Source organism: Oreochromis aureus, linkage group 5 (genome assembly GCF_013358895.1).
Source record: "Oreochromis aureus strain Israel breed Guangdong linkage group 5, ZZ_aureus, whole genome shotgun sequence".
NCBI classification, from domain to species: Eukaryota; Metazoa; Chordata; class Actinopteri; order Cichliformes; family Cichlidae; genus Oreochromis; species Oreochromis aureus.
Genome location: NC_052946.1, coordinates 9,671,605 through 9,687,373, shown reverse-complemented (window position 1 = coordinate 9,687,373; position 15,769 = coordinate 9,671,605). Strand labels below are relative to the sequence as shown.

The 15,769-nt window shown below is 41.6% G+C and overlaps 2 protein-coding genes across 3 annotated transcripts; both read right to left on the bottom strand.

Annotated features, from left to right (window-relative positions):
- Positions 1-754: 754 nt before the first annotated feature.
- arl8bb (ADP-ribosylation factor-like 8Bb) lies at positions 755-7,633 on the bottom strand. Its single transcript, XM_031733004.2, has 7 exons — positions 7,394-7,633; positions 4,967-5,047; positions 4,737-4,810; positions 4,511-4,604; positions 4,009-4,076; positions 3,292-3,362; positions 755-2,667 (listed from the first exon to the last, which is right to left on the bottom strand). The coding sequence occupies exons 1-7, from the start codon at positions 7,514-7,516 to the stop codon at positions 2,618-2,620; spliced, it is 561 nt and encodes a 186-aa protein (XP_031588864.1). The 5' UTR covers positions 7,517-7,633; the 3' UTR covers positions 755-2,617.
- A 1,243-nt stretch (positions 7,634-8,876) lies between these two features.
- Positions 8,877-15,135, bottom strand: LOC116314867 (N-acylethanolamine-hydrolyzing acid amidase). Of its 2 annotated transcripts, XM_031733002.2 has the most exons (11): positions 14,912-15,134; positions 11,629-11,793; positions 11,399-11,522; positions 11,212-11,302; positions 11,048-11,133; positions 10,787-10,959; positions 10,621-10,683; positions 10,474-10,540; positions 10,353-10,381; positions 9,228-9,297; positions 8,877-9,116 (listed from the first exon to the last, which is right to left on the bottom strand). In XM_031733002.2, the coding sequence occupies exons 1-11, from the start codon at positions 15,082-15,084 to the stop codon at positions 9,096-9,098; spliced, it is 1,062 nt and encodes a 353-aa protein (XP_031588862.1). In that variant the 5' UTR covers positions 15,085-15,134; the 3' UTR covers positions 8,877-9,095. The 2 variants fall into 2 exon arrangements, with proteins under 2 accessions (XP_031588862.1, XP_031588863.1); XM_031733003.2 differs by lacking the exon at positions 8,877-9,116 and having other exon boundaries at positions 9,219-9,297; positions 14,912-15,135.
- Between the last annotated feature and the right edge of the window lie 634 nt (positions 15,136-15,769).

Here is a 15,769-nt window from a genome sequence, read left to right as displayed (position 1 = left end):
TTTAAGATTACGCTTAAAACTTTGTTTTGATAAAACATAGTTAGTGCATCATGGGAAGCCACCAGCCCTGAGTGTTTCTTCTTTACTCACTATATGTTTATATGTCTCTCTACATTTAATTAGTCATTATTAATGTCTTGCTCTCTTCCACAGGGTCTCCTCTCATCCAGCCAGATGGCAGATGGCCACTCCTCCCTCAGCCTGGTTCTGCTGGGGGTTCCTTCCTATTAAAAGGGAGTTTTTCCTTCCCACCATCGCCCATTTCTTGCTCATTCGGGGCAGCTGATTGTTGGGGTTTCCTCTCTATTACTGTAGGGTCTTTACCTTAATATATAAATATCTTTGAGGTGACTGTTGTTGTGATTTAGTGCTATGTAAATAAAATCAAATTTAACTGAATGAAAGATGAAAAAATACATGAAAAATATGGCATGATTATTGTGATCACATACACTTTGTCTCATTCTAAATGTCTGCCAATAATAAATATACATTTCTAGTGCTATGGACCACTCAAAGTAATAACCTTTGAGTTAAGAGTTTACTCCAGAGTCCCAGGGCAGAGGAAAGCCGCAGGACAATGCAGCAGAACAAACCCTCTGATAAAACCTGGGAGTGTTTAAGAAACACTAAACCTCCAGCTTTGCAAAGTCCTCTGCTTCCATCTAGTGGCAAAACATTTATAGACAATCCACACACACACACACACACACACACACACACACAGACAAAATAAGTGATGTCACACTTGAAATCCTTAAAAATAAAAACAAATTTATTAGCAATCACAGGGAAAGAATGCATGACATCTACAGAGCATTTGTTGGAATAAAAACGCCAACTTCTTATTTACAAAGTCTGCAGTTGAATGTGAATAAGTTGAGCACATGCACATACAAATTGCAAATAGGCTAGATTATTACACAGTTAACAAAAGCTTTCCCCAAATTTCCCATACAGTCACCAGATTATACAGCCCCTCACCGCTGCTGTGGTCCCAACAATCGACACCTATGATTACGACGATTTCCAACAGACGCTGAACAACCATGTGAGACGACGGAGCGTGATGGACTTTGCAGTGAAATACACGAGCCGGGCAGGCCTACATACAAATATGGGAGCAGAAGGAATAGGTCACTTTAACCTGGGGGGAGGGGGGCATAGAAAACCATTTCATAGTGATGTACTGGCCAAGCAGGGGGTGGATTAATAGTATACAGTGGTCATACTTTTTTGGGGGGGCCGGGGGTGTCATTGTCTTTTCGCTGCAAGGAAACTGCCCGTCAATCAATATGTCGTTTTCTGAGGACACAGTGCTGTCCTTGGACTGCTAAGGCTTTCACAAGAACAAGAAAAGAAAAAAGAAAAAAAAAATCCGACATCAGGACTCAGATAAGAGTATCACAAAGAATGGATGACATCAAGCATTCAACACTGAACTCATGGACTGCCCTCTGTTCTCAGTATGCTCCATCATCACGACTAACACTGCCTTCCACTTATCCAATTCAAACAAGAAGATTATGGACACACAGACTCGGGCACGCCCATGCTGCGCTCAGACTGAGAACGACCTGAGAACTGCAAGCAAAAGTTACGCTTCAAAAAGCTACATAAGAATTCACAGCCTGCAGGCTTCAAAGTACCCAGCAACCAAACAAAATGTAACATTCTCTCACTCGCCCGTCACTCATTCATTACTTCATTCCTCAGCGTTAGCCCGGTACTGCCTTTTTCTCAGACGCCGTAATGCGTTTGTGTGATTACAAAACAGAATGGGATTGTCGAGAGGCGGCGTTAAGTGTAATCAAGGGATTTCTGCTGTGTCTGTACTTTGTGTTTGTTTATAATAGAGGCTTCAAAAACTGCGTTGGGCAATAACCGTCTGATCGGGAACGCTCTCAGCTGAAGGCACTTAAAACTTTGCTCAGGATTTTTGCCCCAAACGCAACAGCCACTTAAAGTCTTACCTTCAATTGATCGTTATGTTATGTGTAAACTTTGATTCAAGTCATTTATTAGAACAGCGCTTCCATACACTAGCAAATAAAAACGCAGGCTACATTGCTAAAGAGATTATCAGGAATTGAAGGCATTTAGCACAAGTGACCATCATCATCATTATCATCACCATTTGGCAAATAACTGTTAAAAACTACAATCGCACAATGTCACGTAAACACCAAATGTTGACAGGCAACAGAGCACATGTTTGATTGTGGGATTAGAGGAACTCCATCCTAATGTAGCTGGGGAACAGTATACTGCAACAACATTTAAAAGAAAGAAGAAAAACTCCATGATGTACACAGACCCACATCATGTCTGTAATGATAAGGCATGATGGGTATGAACAATCCACCTGCTAGCACAGTAGTGAGACAACTTTTCAAGACTCCAGATGGTTTTTGGGGTGGCGGTAGTGCTGTACAGGGGGAGGCTACACATCTATGGTAGTGTAGTGGATGGTGCGCGTGGCGACAGTAGTGAGCGGAGAGAGCTGGAATACGTCACAGAGGCAGTGGAAGGGATTGACTGTCAAGGACCCATGACTGTAAAGTGGGGCTGAGGCCAGAGCTGCGACCGGGAGGGAGAGGAGGGCGGGGCTTCACTTTCAGCTTCTCCGTGACTTTGAATGCTGGATGAGCCACTGCAGTGTGATATCTGCGGGTGGAGGAGGAACAGTCAACAGATCTTTAACACCCAAGCAAACACCATCTTTGAAGCATTAGGCAGCACACTTAAACTGATGACGGCCACAATGGATTTCTTGGTCTGCTCACTTTATTAATTTCTTTGTATCATAAATGCTATTCCTTTATGCATGTATTCATTCCTTCTACATCAGATTGTTTTGCTGTTTAAACTGTCTGCTGCACGGCACTTTAATCAGCATGACAGACAAGAGGAAACCACAAGATATCAACCAAATCAACACTGAAGGCTGAAAGAGGACCTAACTGATGACTATGAAGAATAGTTCTGCATGCTATACTTCTCTATCATGTAGAATAATACCTGGTTAGAATATGAGAACAAATCATAATCCATATCAACAGACTAAATACTTTATGTAACTGCCTACATCCCATGTATACTGAGCTTCATTTCAGTTATGCTGCATTAAAGATCATGCCGAGATAGCTTCATTTTCACGCAGAATAGTCACAGCATTGCCAACAATGCCTGACATTAACCTGAGACTGAAAAAGAAGGTTAAGTTGATTCAAGCTCTTTTAAACCCCTGAATGATCATTTCATGATTTCCACAAATCCTCGGATACTTACCTATGTTGTCTTTCTCTTTGCAGGACACAGAGTAGCAGCAGATCTCTCGGTCCTGAATGGCAGATAGATTCCTGTAATGAGGAAAGTGAGAAATTTGAAATTCAAATTGTAGTAGTCCATGGACACGTGACCACTGCATCAGTCACTAGCTTATCTTACAGATTGACATTCGCAAATATCCCATAGACTGTACAAACTACAATGTTACCCATCAGCTTATCAAGTCCAAGTTCAAGAATCGACCTGAGCGGTTTGGTTTCTTGAACCATGATGAGCTGACTGAGAAACCAAGCACACTGTACACATGTACAGTGTGAAGCCCCGCCCTAAAGCAAACCCTACTTTATCATACAAGTTAATAATTGTGACCATAAATTACAAATTTTACATGAAAGTGGATTGATTTTTTTTTTTTTTTTTTTCATGAAACTAGTGATGGGATCATAAACTCATAAGAAAATTGTTTACTCAGGTTACAGCAATTGAGGAGTATGGAAATTTTCTCATGGACTTCTGTACATGGCATATTTTTTTGCAAACAAGGACCCCTGCTGGCTATTAGAAAGAATGCAGTGGCCTCAATTTTCAAACTTGGAATCCATGTTCATCTTAGAAAAAGCCTATGGGGTTATTAGGAATCATCAAACACTGGTCAAGTAGACACTCGTTATGTAGCAACACCACTAACAGAACATTTGCCAGGAGTTCATTTCTTACATTTTTTCAATAAGCTGCTTCTCATCAAGTGCATTGGGTAGGTCTCGTTTGTTACCAAGGACTAGCACCTGCAAAAGAAAGACGGGGCTGATCAATACCTAGTGCAGCAATGTATCAGCATTTTCACACTCTTCACTCAATCACATGCCTCAACCATCACACAATCTTTACTGTCAAGGCAAAATAAACTGCCTGTGTGAAGTGTTGAGTCGAGGAAGCAGGAAATCTTATGGATTCAGCATGTCGCACTCTATCAACTCAATAAAAAAAAATAAAAAAAATACATCCATAATTCAAGCTCTGTTTCATATTACCAACAAGTGTAACATCATCAAGCCTGAGTCACTGCAACTAATGGCTTTCTGCAATTGCTAACTATGAGTTTAATGACTGCTTGTGACTGTCACTGGATCCTGATCATCGAGTGCTTGCTGTGACATCACAAGCTTCTGGTGTTTTTATATATTAAAAAAAAAGAAGAATTTAACAAGAGGTCTCTTACTGGAATTCCTTGTAGCTGTGGTTTGTCTAAAAGGTTGTGCAGTTCATTTCTGGAAGCTTCTATCTTCTCTCGGTCTGCTGCGTCCACCATGTAACTAAGGATGAGGAGAGATAATCAAATTAGAGCTCAGTGAAACAAGGCATTTCTGAATATTAATGTGCAATTTGCTACATTTTTCATGCAGCCACGAAGGGAACATGCTGTACCTTTTTGGCAACACACTTACACAATAGCATTGACTCCTCTACAGTAGCGCTCCCACATGCTTCTGAAGCGGGGCTGTCCACCTATGTCCCATATCTGACGCAAGAAAGCACAAAATCGAGTCAGAAGCAACACAAGCACTCCATTTTATTTGTAAACTCTGTAAATGGTCCCATTTACATTTTAACTTTGATCTGCAGCTGTGATGCAAACACTTAGCAACCAGCTGCATGCCAATTTTTGCTAGCTTACCTTTATTGTCACGTTGCCTTTAGTAACCTTCCGCATGTTGAAACCAACTGTGGGGATCATGTCTTCACTGAACTGTCCTGACTGCACGAGACAAATGGCAGACAAAGGACAATCTCATGTTAGTCAAGACTGCATGCTTCCTTCTTGAAGTCAGCATGCTTTAATCTGATCTAAAAGCCACATGAAAAACACTGTGCACACTAGTCACTTCTGTGCATGATTAAATTAGGAAATAATTTAATTACAAGGGTTATTTTCTTCTAGCTGAATTTGAGCATTTGCCATTTTCACTCCATGAATCATAAGATGGTGTCATCTATGTGTCAGCACAAAGTTCACATCGCAAGTAATCGGACGGCTTCGTGTTTTGTTTCAGCTCAATCAATATGAAATACAATAATGGATAAAGAATAAAGTCATGACGTTTCAGCTGTAATTGGAGTGGGTTTGCATCACTGGAAAATGAAATTGGATGGAAATGGTCTAAAGGTTAGAAAAAAAAAAAAAAATTGGACACATTCACATGAAGACAAACTGTACTGCAGCCAGTATCTGAACCCACAGACTCAAACACACTGCGTGCATCTTCCCTGGTGATTCTCCCAGGCCTTCACTGCAGCTAACAGCTTTGGGTTGCTACAAGGTCTTTCTCTGTTTAGTCTGCGCTTTGGCCAGTCATCGTGATCAGGAGAGTGACTCAGCCAGGCATGGATATTGCACCTCTTTACATTTAATTATTAATAAAGGTCCAGTGAAACTGGTGGGATCTAAAAACACAAAAATCCTCCTATAAGCTTCTACATTAACACTGCTGCTTCTGACAGCAGAGAAATCATCAATAAATGCCAGTGTGCCAGTTCCCCTGGCAACCATAACAGCGCCATCAGGCTTGCCAAATGGAGGGTGGGTATGCTTTGGCTCACAAGGTCTCCCACTTTCTTCACACTTGCCTTTCAACGTACTTTGTTTCACAGTTTTACCCAATCTGTGTGTTTTTGAATGCTTAGCATGAGGTTTCATTCTGTACTGAGTCCCATGAGGTTCTGATCTCAAAGATTTGTCTCACCCACTGACAAAGAAAAAAAAACATTTATGTAGTGTACATCCTGAAGAGGATTCTTGTCCCAGGCATCCACAAGATGTGATCTTTCCTCACCTACCTGTCCTGGTGATTATGCCCAACAAACTACCTTTGACAGATGTTTGATTATCCTTTGTTTTTTTTTTTGTATATTCACATATTTAGCCTGGCAACTTTTAACTTAATATCAAAGAATCCAAATACTTTTGAAGCCCTCAACTCTGACACACTATGACGTGGCACTTGGATGTACTTTATTATTTCAAACTAAACATGCAGGAACAGAGAACCAAAACAACAAAATTGTGTAAACTGCTCACATACCTCCTGTAATAACCACGCTTTCTGATACCAACTTTTGCACCGTGATCACACATTCCACAGGTTTAAAGCACCAAATGCCTTAATTCTAAATGGGAAACTGTTTTGGTCAGTACAACACAGTCTTACATCGACTGAGGTCATGACTCAGCAGTGAAAACTTTGTACGTTTAGAAAGATTCGAGGAAAATATATAAGACGTCTACCGTTTATCTTACAGATTTACATATGCAAAACGGTCTAAACTGTCATGTATGCAATCAATGTGTGACAGAAAAGGACTCGAGCCCTTCTTAAAAATGACACCATGGCATGACACAATCAAACGTGGAATCATCACTAACCTCACATCCGCCCACAGCTGTCACTGTGACTGTCAGACACAACAACAAACTGAGGGGTGGAGGGGTTAACTTTTACAGCGTCCACGCTGCCTGCTGCATGACAACAAGCCATAAAAATACAACTCAAACGAAAGGAAGTAGGAAGACTGCTCTTGTGCGCTTACAGGATGTCACTTTGAAAGATTAGGAAATATTTTGATGACAGAATATGCAAGTATTCGCAGCTGGCAGCCTGCAGCCATGATTACTCAAGTGTCGTCCCCTCCGGTACACCCTGCTAGCAACATGACGAGGCAGACTGTGTTCAAAACCAAATAACACCCCGTGTTGTCGACATACCGCTCGTGTTGACACATTGGCAGCAACGAAAGCACTGACGGCTCCGTTCACATGACCGTTTCACACGTAAGCGCATATCATACCAACCAAGTTCGTCACCGCAGCTAGCAAAACAACGACAGGGAGTACCGCAGCTAATGCTGCAGCTACTGCGGTACACTTGTAGCTTTGCGACCCGGCTAAGCAGCCATGTCGTATTATCTTTAGATGTTATGGTGTAAAAAATGCAGACAAGTTAAAGTTATACACAGCACGCACTGAAACCTCCTTCTGCGACCTGTCCAAGGTAACAGCCTGGGCCCGCACTGTGACTGTGCGACTTCGCAATCGTCAGCTGCTTACCGCTATCACATTGACGAATGTGGTTTTTCCGGAGTACTGAAGTCCCACTAAAGTAAGCTCCATCTCTTCTTTCCAAAAGAGGGACCTGAACCAGTCCAAGAGCCTGTTTATAAGGGCCAGCATCTCGGATGAAACTGTAGTCGCAAGTCTATGCGGCCGTCAGGATGGAAATTGGGAAGCGGTGTTCACAGGAAGCAGCTAGCTGCTTTGTCATATCATGTGATCCTGGCGACAGGAGAAGTGATTCTCTTCTTCTTCTGAGGGGTTTTAATGGCAGTCTGCATCCTATGTGGTGCACTACTGCCATCTCCTGGAGAAACCCTGTCCAGGCTGTCAGGTCTGGTGCACAGTGACGCTCTTCCTGCTCCGATATGATCTTTACTCCTGCTACTCTTTCCTTGTATCATGTTACAGTCAAAGTTCCTGTGACTAATAAGCGCGTGCTCTGTTTATGACACCTGACAGTAGTTACAAAAACATTACTTTCCCCAGTTACTGATTATGACTGTATCATACAACAGGGGCAAAATCAGCCCAGCAAAGACTCAAATCACATCATCATGAAGGAAGATGTAATTTTTTTAATTTTAACTGTATTTTCACAGGTTTTACAGCTATTTCTATCAATAAAGACCTCCCAGTGAGCATTCATACTACACCAAAATAATTAAATAATAGATTTCTGTATTTTAAACTTTTACTTCTTACTGAAAAAACCACGCTGACAGATTTCTTTCATTTACTACAGAGGCACAATTTTATCGTGCAATAAAAAGTGAGACATACTGTTGAAAATATACTTTTTATATTATAAAAACTGAAGATATCCCATCAATTAAATGAGTAGTTAAACTTCTTTACACTGACAGAAAAAGGAGTTTCAACATGAGCTGTATCTAAAAAGCCCAGGTCCCTTCCCACTCTTCCCACACAGTTTCCTCTCCGTCTTTTTCTAATAAACAAATATGTGTGTGCCTGTGATCGCACTCTTTCGTCCTATGACCAATCATGTGCATGTTTCCTTAAACGTTTAAGCCTTCTGGCTAGAGTTAACCTTTGTTCAGCTAGAAATATGTGAATTTGCTTGTTGTGTGCCAGTTGACTCACTATTCCACCATTTGGAAATGCAGAAGTTATTATTTTTCGCATGTCTTTTCACAGGATTTAGCAGGTCTTGATCAACTCTCTGAAATAAAGGTTAGTGCATAGGTGTCTCTGCTCCAGCTGGCACCAGGGTTTTAGTGTGTTTTGGGTCACCAAAACATGAAAGCTGACTCTGATTTTTCCACCCGCAACCTCTCGCCAGTGCTGTAATGTTAATTTTAGTAACAAACATGTACATGCGCTTCGAAGTGTGCTCTGTAGCTCAATGCAAACAACATGAACGCACTGCATCGCATTATCTGTTGCATTTGGCAGTTAACAACGTGAAAATGGCAGGGCGTCCTCCTTGTCTTGTTTATAAAGTGAGGACAACAAAACATGGATTAAAATAAAGCCACATTTTATTGAAGATAAGGTGCATAAGATGGCAAAAACAATCACAGCAAATGTTCTTTTATTAAAGGCACTAGCACAGTGTCATTGAATATCTCAGGTGCATTCCCTTGTCACCTCATTGAGTCTCCACGTAGTCATGAGATCGCTGCCTGCCGCAAGAAAAAGGATTCTTTGCGTCTTTTACTGCTCCACCTCTGTCAGCTCAGTCTGTTTTGTTGCAGTCCTTGAAAAAGATTTGAAGAGACAAGTGAGTAAATGTTTTGTTTCGTTTTTTTTTCATTGACATTATCACCGCCTCATTGAGCATAAATGTTTAAGGTGTAAACTAAATTACCTGCAGCCTAAGGAGTGTGATGTATTTCTCTGGGGCTGCTGCGCTCATCACTGTCGTGTAAACAGTAATTCTGGGAGGATATCAGGACAGACGACGGTCACTATTTAATGCGAGTCAGTGCGTGAGCTTTTATTTTTTAAAAAGCAGAAAAATAAACATCAAGATATTCATTCAGCGATTGTTTCTCTGTAATCTACTCGCTACACTATACTGACAAAAGTATTCACTCTTCTGCTTAAACATATGGATTTGAGTGACATCCCATTCTTAATCCATAGGGTTTAATATAATGTCAGAGAGGTCAGACATTGATGTTGGATGAGAAGGCCTGGCTCGCAGTCTCCACTCTAATTCAACCCAAAGGTGTCCTATCAGATTTGGCCGGGACTCTGTGCAGGCCAGTTAAGATCTCCCACACCAAACTCGCTCATCCGTGTCTTCATGGATATTGTTTTGTGTGCTGGTGTGCACAGTCATGTTGTAACAGGAAGGAGCCATCCCCAAACTGTCCCCTCAAAGTTGGGCGCATGGAATCATCCAAAATCTCTTGGTATGTTGGAGCATGAAGAGTTCCTTTCACTGGAATTAAAGAGTTGAGCCCAACTTCTAAACAACGATCCCACAATCCCAACAATGCGTGGCCTATCACTTCATGGCTGAGCTGCTGTCGTTCCCAGTCATTTACACACTGTTATAATACCACTAACAGTTGACTGTGGAATTTTGAATTGTGAGGAAATTTCACGTCTGGACTTGTTGCACAGCTGGCATCCTATCACAGTACCACACTGGGATTCACTGAGCTCCTGAGAGGGACCCATTCTTTCACAAACGTTTGTAGAAGCGGCCTCCATGCCTAGGTGTTTGATTTTATACACCTGTGGCCATGGACGTGATTGGAACACCTGAACTCAATCATTTGGATGGGTGAGTGAATACGTTTGGCAATACAGTGTATGTGCTACATGTCAAAGAAGGGCCCACTGACATAACCGCTGAAGTTGGAAAAGGGGAAGTAAAAGTGATGAACACACTAAGTGAACTATCCCATCTAAGCAACACAAGCATTTATAGAGTTGCCTGAGGATAAATAAGGGCATCAAACAGGAATAACGTCTTTCTTACCCATTACACACTGGATTCAGGGACAAAACCTGGAGGAAGAGACAGAGTTATAAGCTCATACATCGTCTCCGATTACCAGAAGTGTGACTTTGTGAACCAAGGTTGAAGTTAGTTGACTTACCCCATAGAGTGTATTCATATTGATGTGCGCCTGGCCAGTAGAATTTAGAGCTTTGTTAGCCGCTTCTCTAAGAAATGAGCACACAGCAGCAGTGTAATAACAGCAGCAGCAACACAGCAAGCGTGCGCATCATGAGACATGACTCACCTCCGATGATCTTTAGCAGGAGGAGGAAGCCAGTGGTCAAAGTTTGTTTCCACTCTGTACCATCTGAAAGCAATCCCCAAAACACACATTGAAATGCTTACTGAGTGATGCAATCATTTTCCATCCTCCTCCTCAGATCTTTTATTTATTTATTTTTTTCACCTACCCTCCCTTCACAGTATCCAGAGGCCAGATATCAGCAGGGCCCTCTCGATCTCTGGTGATCACGACCCCTTCCCCGGCCCGCACCCCGCCCACTATGTAATACACCCCGGTGATGATGGGGACTTTTGAAAGACGCATGACTGCATCCTGAAAGTCCTCTGCTTCCTCCAGTGTCTGTCAGGCCACACAAAGAATACTTTCACTTCCACATATTGTCAACTGTTTGTTTTTTTTTCTTTTTCCCTACACTAACTTTTCTCACCTCCCTCACCAGCCAACTAACGGGGGATCTCTTATACAGGAAAGCAGAGACGATGTTCTTCCACCAGTTATACCAGTGTTCAGTTCCTTAGGAAAAAAAAACAAGCTTGGAGACAAGAAGAAAAATAAAGATGTTACCTTTTCCACAGCCATGTGTGGTCTTACCTCGCTGGTCACCTGAGACAGTAAACTTGTTGGGGCTTTGTCCCGTCCACAAGCCGACGTAGCCCGCAAACGAAGTTCCACGGTATACCTCCTGAAATGGTGTGTCAATAAAACACAAACCAGATTTAACGTCCATAAAATTCAAGTTGTCACGTAATAACTTTAGCTGTGCTAATGCATGATGTACCTTTCCATTCTTGAGGAAGACTGCGTTAAAAGTCAGATTCTTCAGAACAGGATGCGGGTAATCGAGGTTCCTGCCATGGTACACGTGCCCCTTTGTGTCCTGAGCCACGATGCTGGTGCAGAATCTGGAAGTGGATGAAGTTGTTTAGTGAGCATGAGAGGATTGAACTTTTGTTTGGCACTGTGGGGCTTCTCTACGAATGTCTAGGTGGATTTAAAAATGACACATACGCGGATACTTCATAGGCAAAGTTGAGCAGGATGACATCGGACAGCGTTCCTCCCAAGTGTGAGGCCAGGCCGCGGATCTCCCCCGCATATGGCTGGGGAACGTACTTTTCCAGGGCCATCACAATAGGTTTGACTGCATGATGCAACCATTTTGGAATCGTGGAACTGGAGAAAAGAAAGCAAATTTAGCATGTTGGTCTGCTGTCTCTGTCAGCAAAGATGTAGTGGAAGATAAACATGACACCACAGCAGTCATTAACCAGACCCGCTCATACATAGCCCTGCTATTCTGTCTGTGCCCTGGGCAATCAGTATTATAGCAGCTGCACAGCACTACGCCCATTTAGTTCAACATTTTTCTGCCAGAAAGCCCATTAAAGTCCTTCATCCATATACCCATTTTAAAAATAAACAAAGATTACAATTACTCCAAGAAAAGGCAGAAATAAGATAAAGCAATGAGAGAGAGTGAGGTGGTTAAGTTTAATCGATGCTGTGAGGGTTTCAGGGAGTTGTCCTTTGAAACTACTCAAACAATGGCTGGGAAAAAAGCAACAAAAACACAATAAAAAAACAATAATCTTTTGTGTTTTGGTGTCTCAAAGCAACACAGTGTGAGCTTGATGGTGTCAGTCTCTGAAGATACTCTGCTTTTCTGCTGTAGAGCTAGTTGTGTGTAGTGCCTGCAATGCTTCCCCTGGACTGACTGCCTTGGCGTTTTTCAGGCAGCCTGTGTTTAAGTGGCTAACAGTGGTTCCCTACATACATGCACAGCAGTGCATTGCTTAGCTTAGGCACCGCTCGCATCAGTATCTTCACACAGCTAACCCACTTTCTAATACGCCGACTACATGTAGCTTAAAGTGGTGTGGCGTAAGGAAGTCAAAAACCATCCTTGATTAAATTTTGGCCGTCCTCCCCTTCAAGTTAATGTTCTGTACGCCTGTGGAACGCTTTCAGAGCTGCTGCTATTTTTAGATCGCAGGCGAATGAAAGAGACACGAGTCCGATAAAGTCAATAAAGTCAACGAATCAATAAAGTTTTCGATTTTCATTGGAAACTGGACACCATTGCATGTTAGAGCTAAGTCTTAAGAATCTAGACCCCCCAAAAACGGGTAGTAAGCAGACTGCAAAATGAAATTTTACAGTTTACTCTATAAAAGTCTGTATTATGTATGAAAATCACGATTAAGTTAAAAGGTGTACCCAAATGCTGGGGTACACCTTGGGTACAGTGGCCCTAAGGGGTCAAACATAATGCAAATTAAAGAAACACCAGGCAACAGAAAAATGCTGCAAAAGCAAAAAAAAACACAGTGAAAGTTGAATAAAACACAATAGAGGTTTATAGAGACAAAACAGAACACAACAAAAGTTAAACAAATAAATTAAATAAATTAATTAAATAAATACAACAAGTATTTTTTTTGTGAACTTTTCTTTTTGTATTTATTTATTTTTGTGAGCTTTTGAGACATTTTTGTGTCTTATTCAACTTCCACTGTGTTTTGTTCTTCTACAGCCTTTTTCTATTTGCTGGTGTTTTCTTAAGCTGCTGTACATTTGATCTCTCCGGGCCACTGTAGATAATAGCTGATAATAGAGTCCAGAAAGGACACAACAAAATGTTTTCAAAACCAGAGGGCTGACCGGGGCTGATAAACAGAAGCTGAAGGAGAAACACACAGCTGAAAGTAACAACCACAATTGGACAAACAGGAAATAACACCAAAACATGGCTCAAGAGAAAGCCAAAGTCAAAGTAGAACAGGAACCAGCCCACAGAACAAGAGGGCTCACACTGAACATGTTAATATATCACTAACAGAAAAATCAGACAGAAGGGGGAACAGACAAACGTGACAGGAACCAAAACTTAAACAAAACACACACCCAGGAAGACAGTAATGTCACAAGACCAGAGCTGGAAAACTAATCTTGTTACATTACCAAGAATCTGACTTAAACATTAACTAGACCTCTAAATGCAACAAGAGCCAAAATCCAAATGAACAGAAAGACGATGAAAACGAAACAGAAACCAAAAAACTCCTGACAATAATCAAAAGCTAAGAGCACTAAAGCAGCAGTGAAACCAAAAAGAATAAACACAAATCCAAAAAAATTCAAAGGACCATGATACTAAAATTGAAAAGCAGTTTCTAGTTTAACTGGATTCTTGCTGCTCGAATTTCCAACCGGTCAAACTATCAGGAAACTAGAGCTGCTGCAGGCGCTGACAGTGGATGGATGACAAATATACGAGCAGATCTTTACTTGTAGGTGTGAATGTGTTTGTGAGAGCAACCACAGCCCTGAAGACACCTCATGTAAAAAGGACTCCCACTCCCCCCCTTTGAACAAAACTGCCTTTCACAAGACCCAGTCATAAATTTACAGGTGTGTACACGCCAGATAAAGTCAGCTAAAGATAGTTAATATTTGTATGCATATAATAAAGTAATAAAACAGTAACAACTAGTTGCTCTGCCCTTTCACTCTGGTAACACTCTATAACATCAGTGTTACCGGCCATATTTTTCTCCCACTATTTGTTAGACATGCCTCCCAGTCGTTCATGTTAAACAGACCCCAGGTTAAATTAAGACATAATGAGGCAACTTTTAATACTGACATGCATTCTTAACGTTTCACAGAATTTAAAAGTTGGTAAAACCGCGTGTAGAAATGCCAGTTTTTCTTGTAAGCCTTGTGTCTGGTTCACCTGCCAATGAGGTTTGATGTCAGTTAAAACAATAACTGCTTGGAGGCATATAGGCTTACGAGGGGTTGGACCGTCGAGGATTCACACGGGAACCACTTTTTTGATTGCACAACCTAAAAAATAGTACCGTGGAAAACAAAAGGTCAAGAAAAAAATTCTTGCCAGGAGGACCTCGTGAGAGCGACCCCCTGCTTTCTTCCGGTAGCAATATTATGTGAAGATCACTTTTAAATCACATCGTTACACAAGATCAAGCAAACAATGATGTAGAATTACCGAGTACTTCAAACATGTTAATCGCTTTGAGCAGCCTAATGCAATACGTCACCAACTCCATTTAACACCACAGATTTTGTAATCTGCGATGAAACTGCTGCATTTTTAATGTGACCCTTCAAACTCCAGCAACCCCCCAAAACCCACTTCGAAGATAAAGTTCGCAATTGTCACTTTTTGGTGATAAAAACATTAATAGGTGGTTTAAATGTACGGTCAGCTTCTTCTTTCCTTTCCCTTTTTTTTTCATTTTTTATGCATTTTTTCTGGCAAACTTACTCAATGACCTCTGCAGCAGCTTTATTCACGTATTCTACGTCGAAGACTTTCGCAAGAGGCATCCATCGCACTTCTGGATCTTCATCCAGACTGATGTTCACCGTGGGTGGAGCAAACTGTGCCCGGCACGACACTGCGAGTCCGAGAAGCAGCAGCAGCGTTGTCCGCTCCATCTTTCGATCGTCTGCACCGGAGACAGCCGACTCCTCTGCGTTCCTCTGGCGGGCAACGATAACGACATTTCCGCTTCAAGCTTTTCACAATAAAAGGAAGAAACTGCGAACTTACACAAACTGAGCAGCTTCCGCAAAACGAAGGCGTGGAACTTGATCGCAAAATTGGAACATCAATGGACAACTATTATACATTAAGTGCTGCTCCTCCTCCTTCAACTACTACTACTAATAATGTTCTCTCATCCGCAGTTACCATTCTTCCCAGCTAGAAACAGGAAGACAGTAAAAGTAAACCCAGTGGTGATTTGGTTGATTTTCAGTAAGCTGACCTCTGACCTTGACATGGATGTCAGCAGGATTCAAACTCCATCTGTGGTATCATTTTGAGAATCCTAGGTGACTCCCTTCTGGAGTTATCACATTCACAAGATTTTCAGAAAATTTGACCTCTGCTTTGACCTTAGGTCACTGAGATTCCAGCTTGTCTCAGATTTTGAGTAGACAAACCAATTTAGACTCCTACATCGCCATTTCAATCAGCAGTAAAAGGTCATCTATATATAGTCTCATAAGCAAAAACAGGAACAGAAACACACCTTTTAGCTTTTTGTGTATCTCGAAACTGTGTTTTTTTTGGAGACCTGGAATATAAATGTGCCTCTCACTAACACACTTTCAGTCA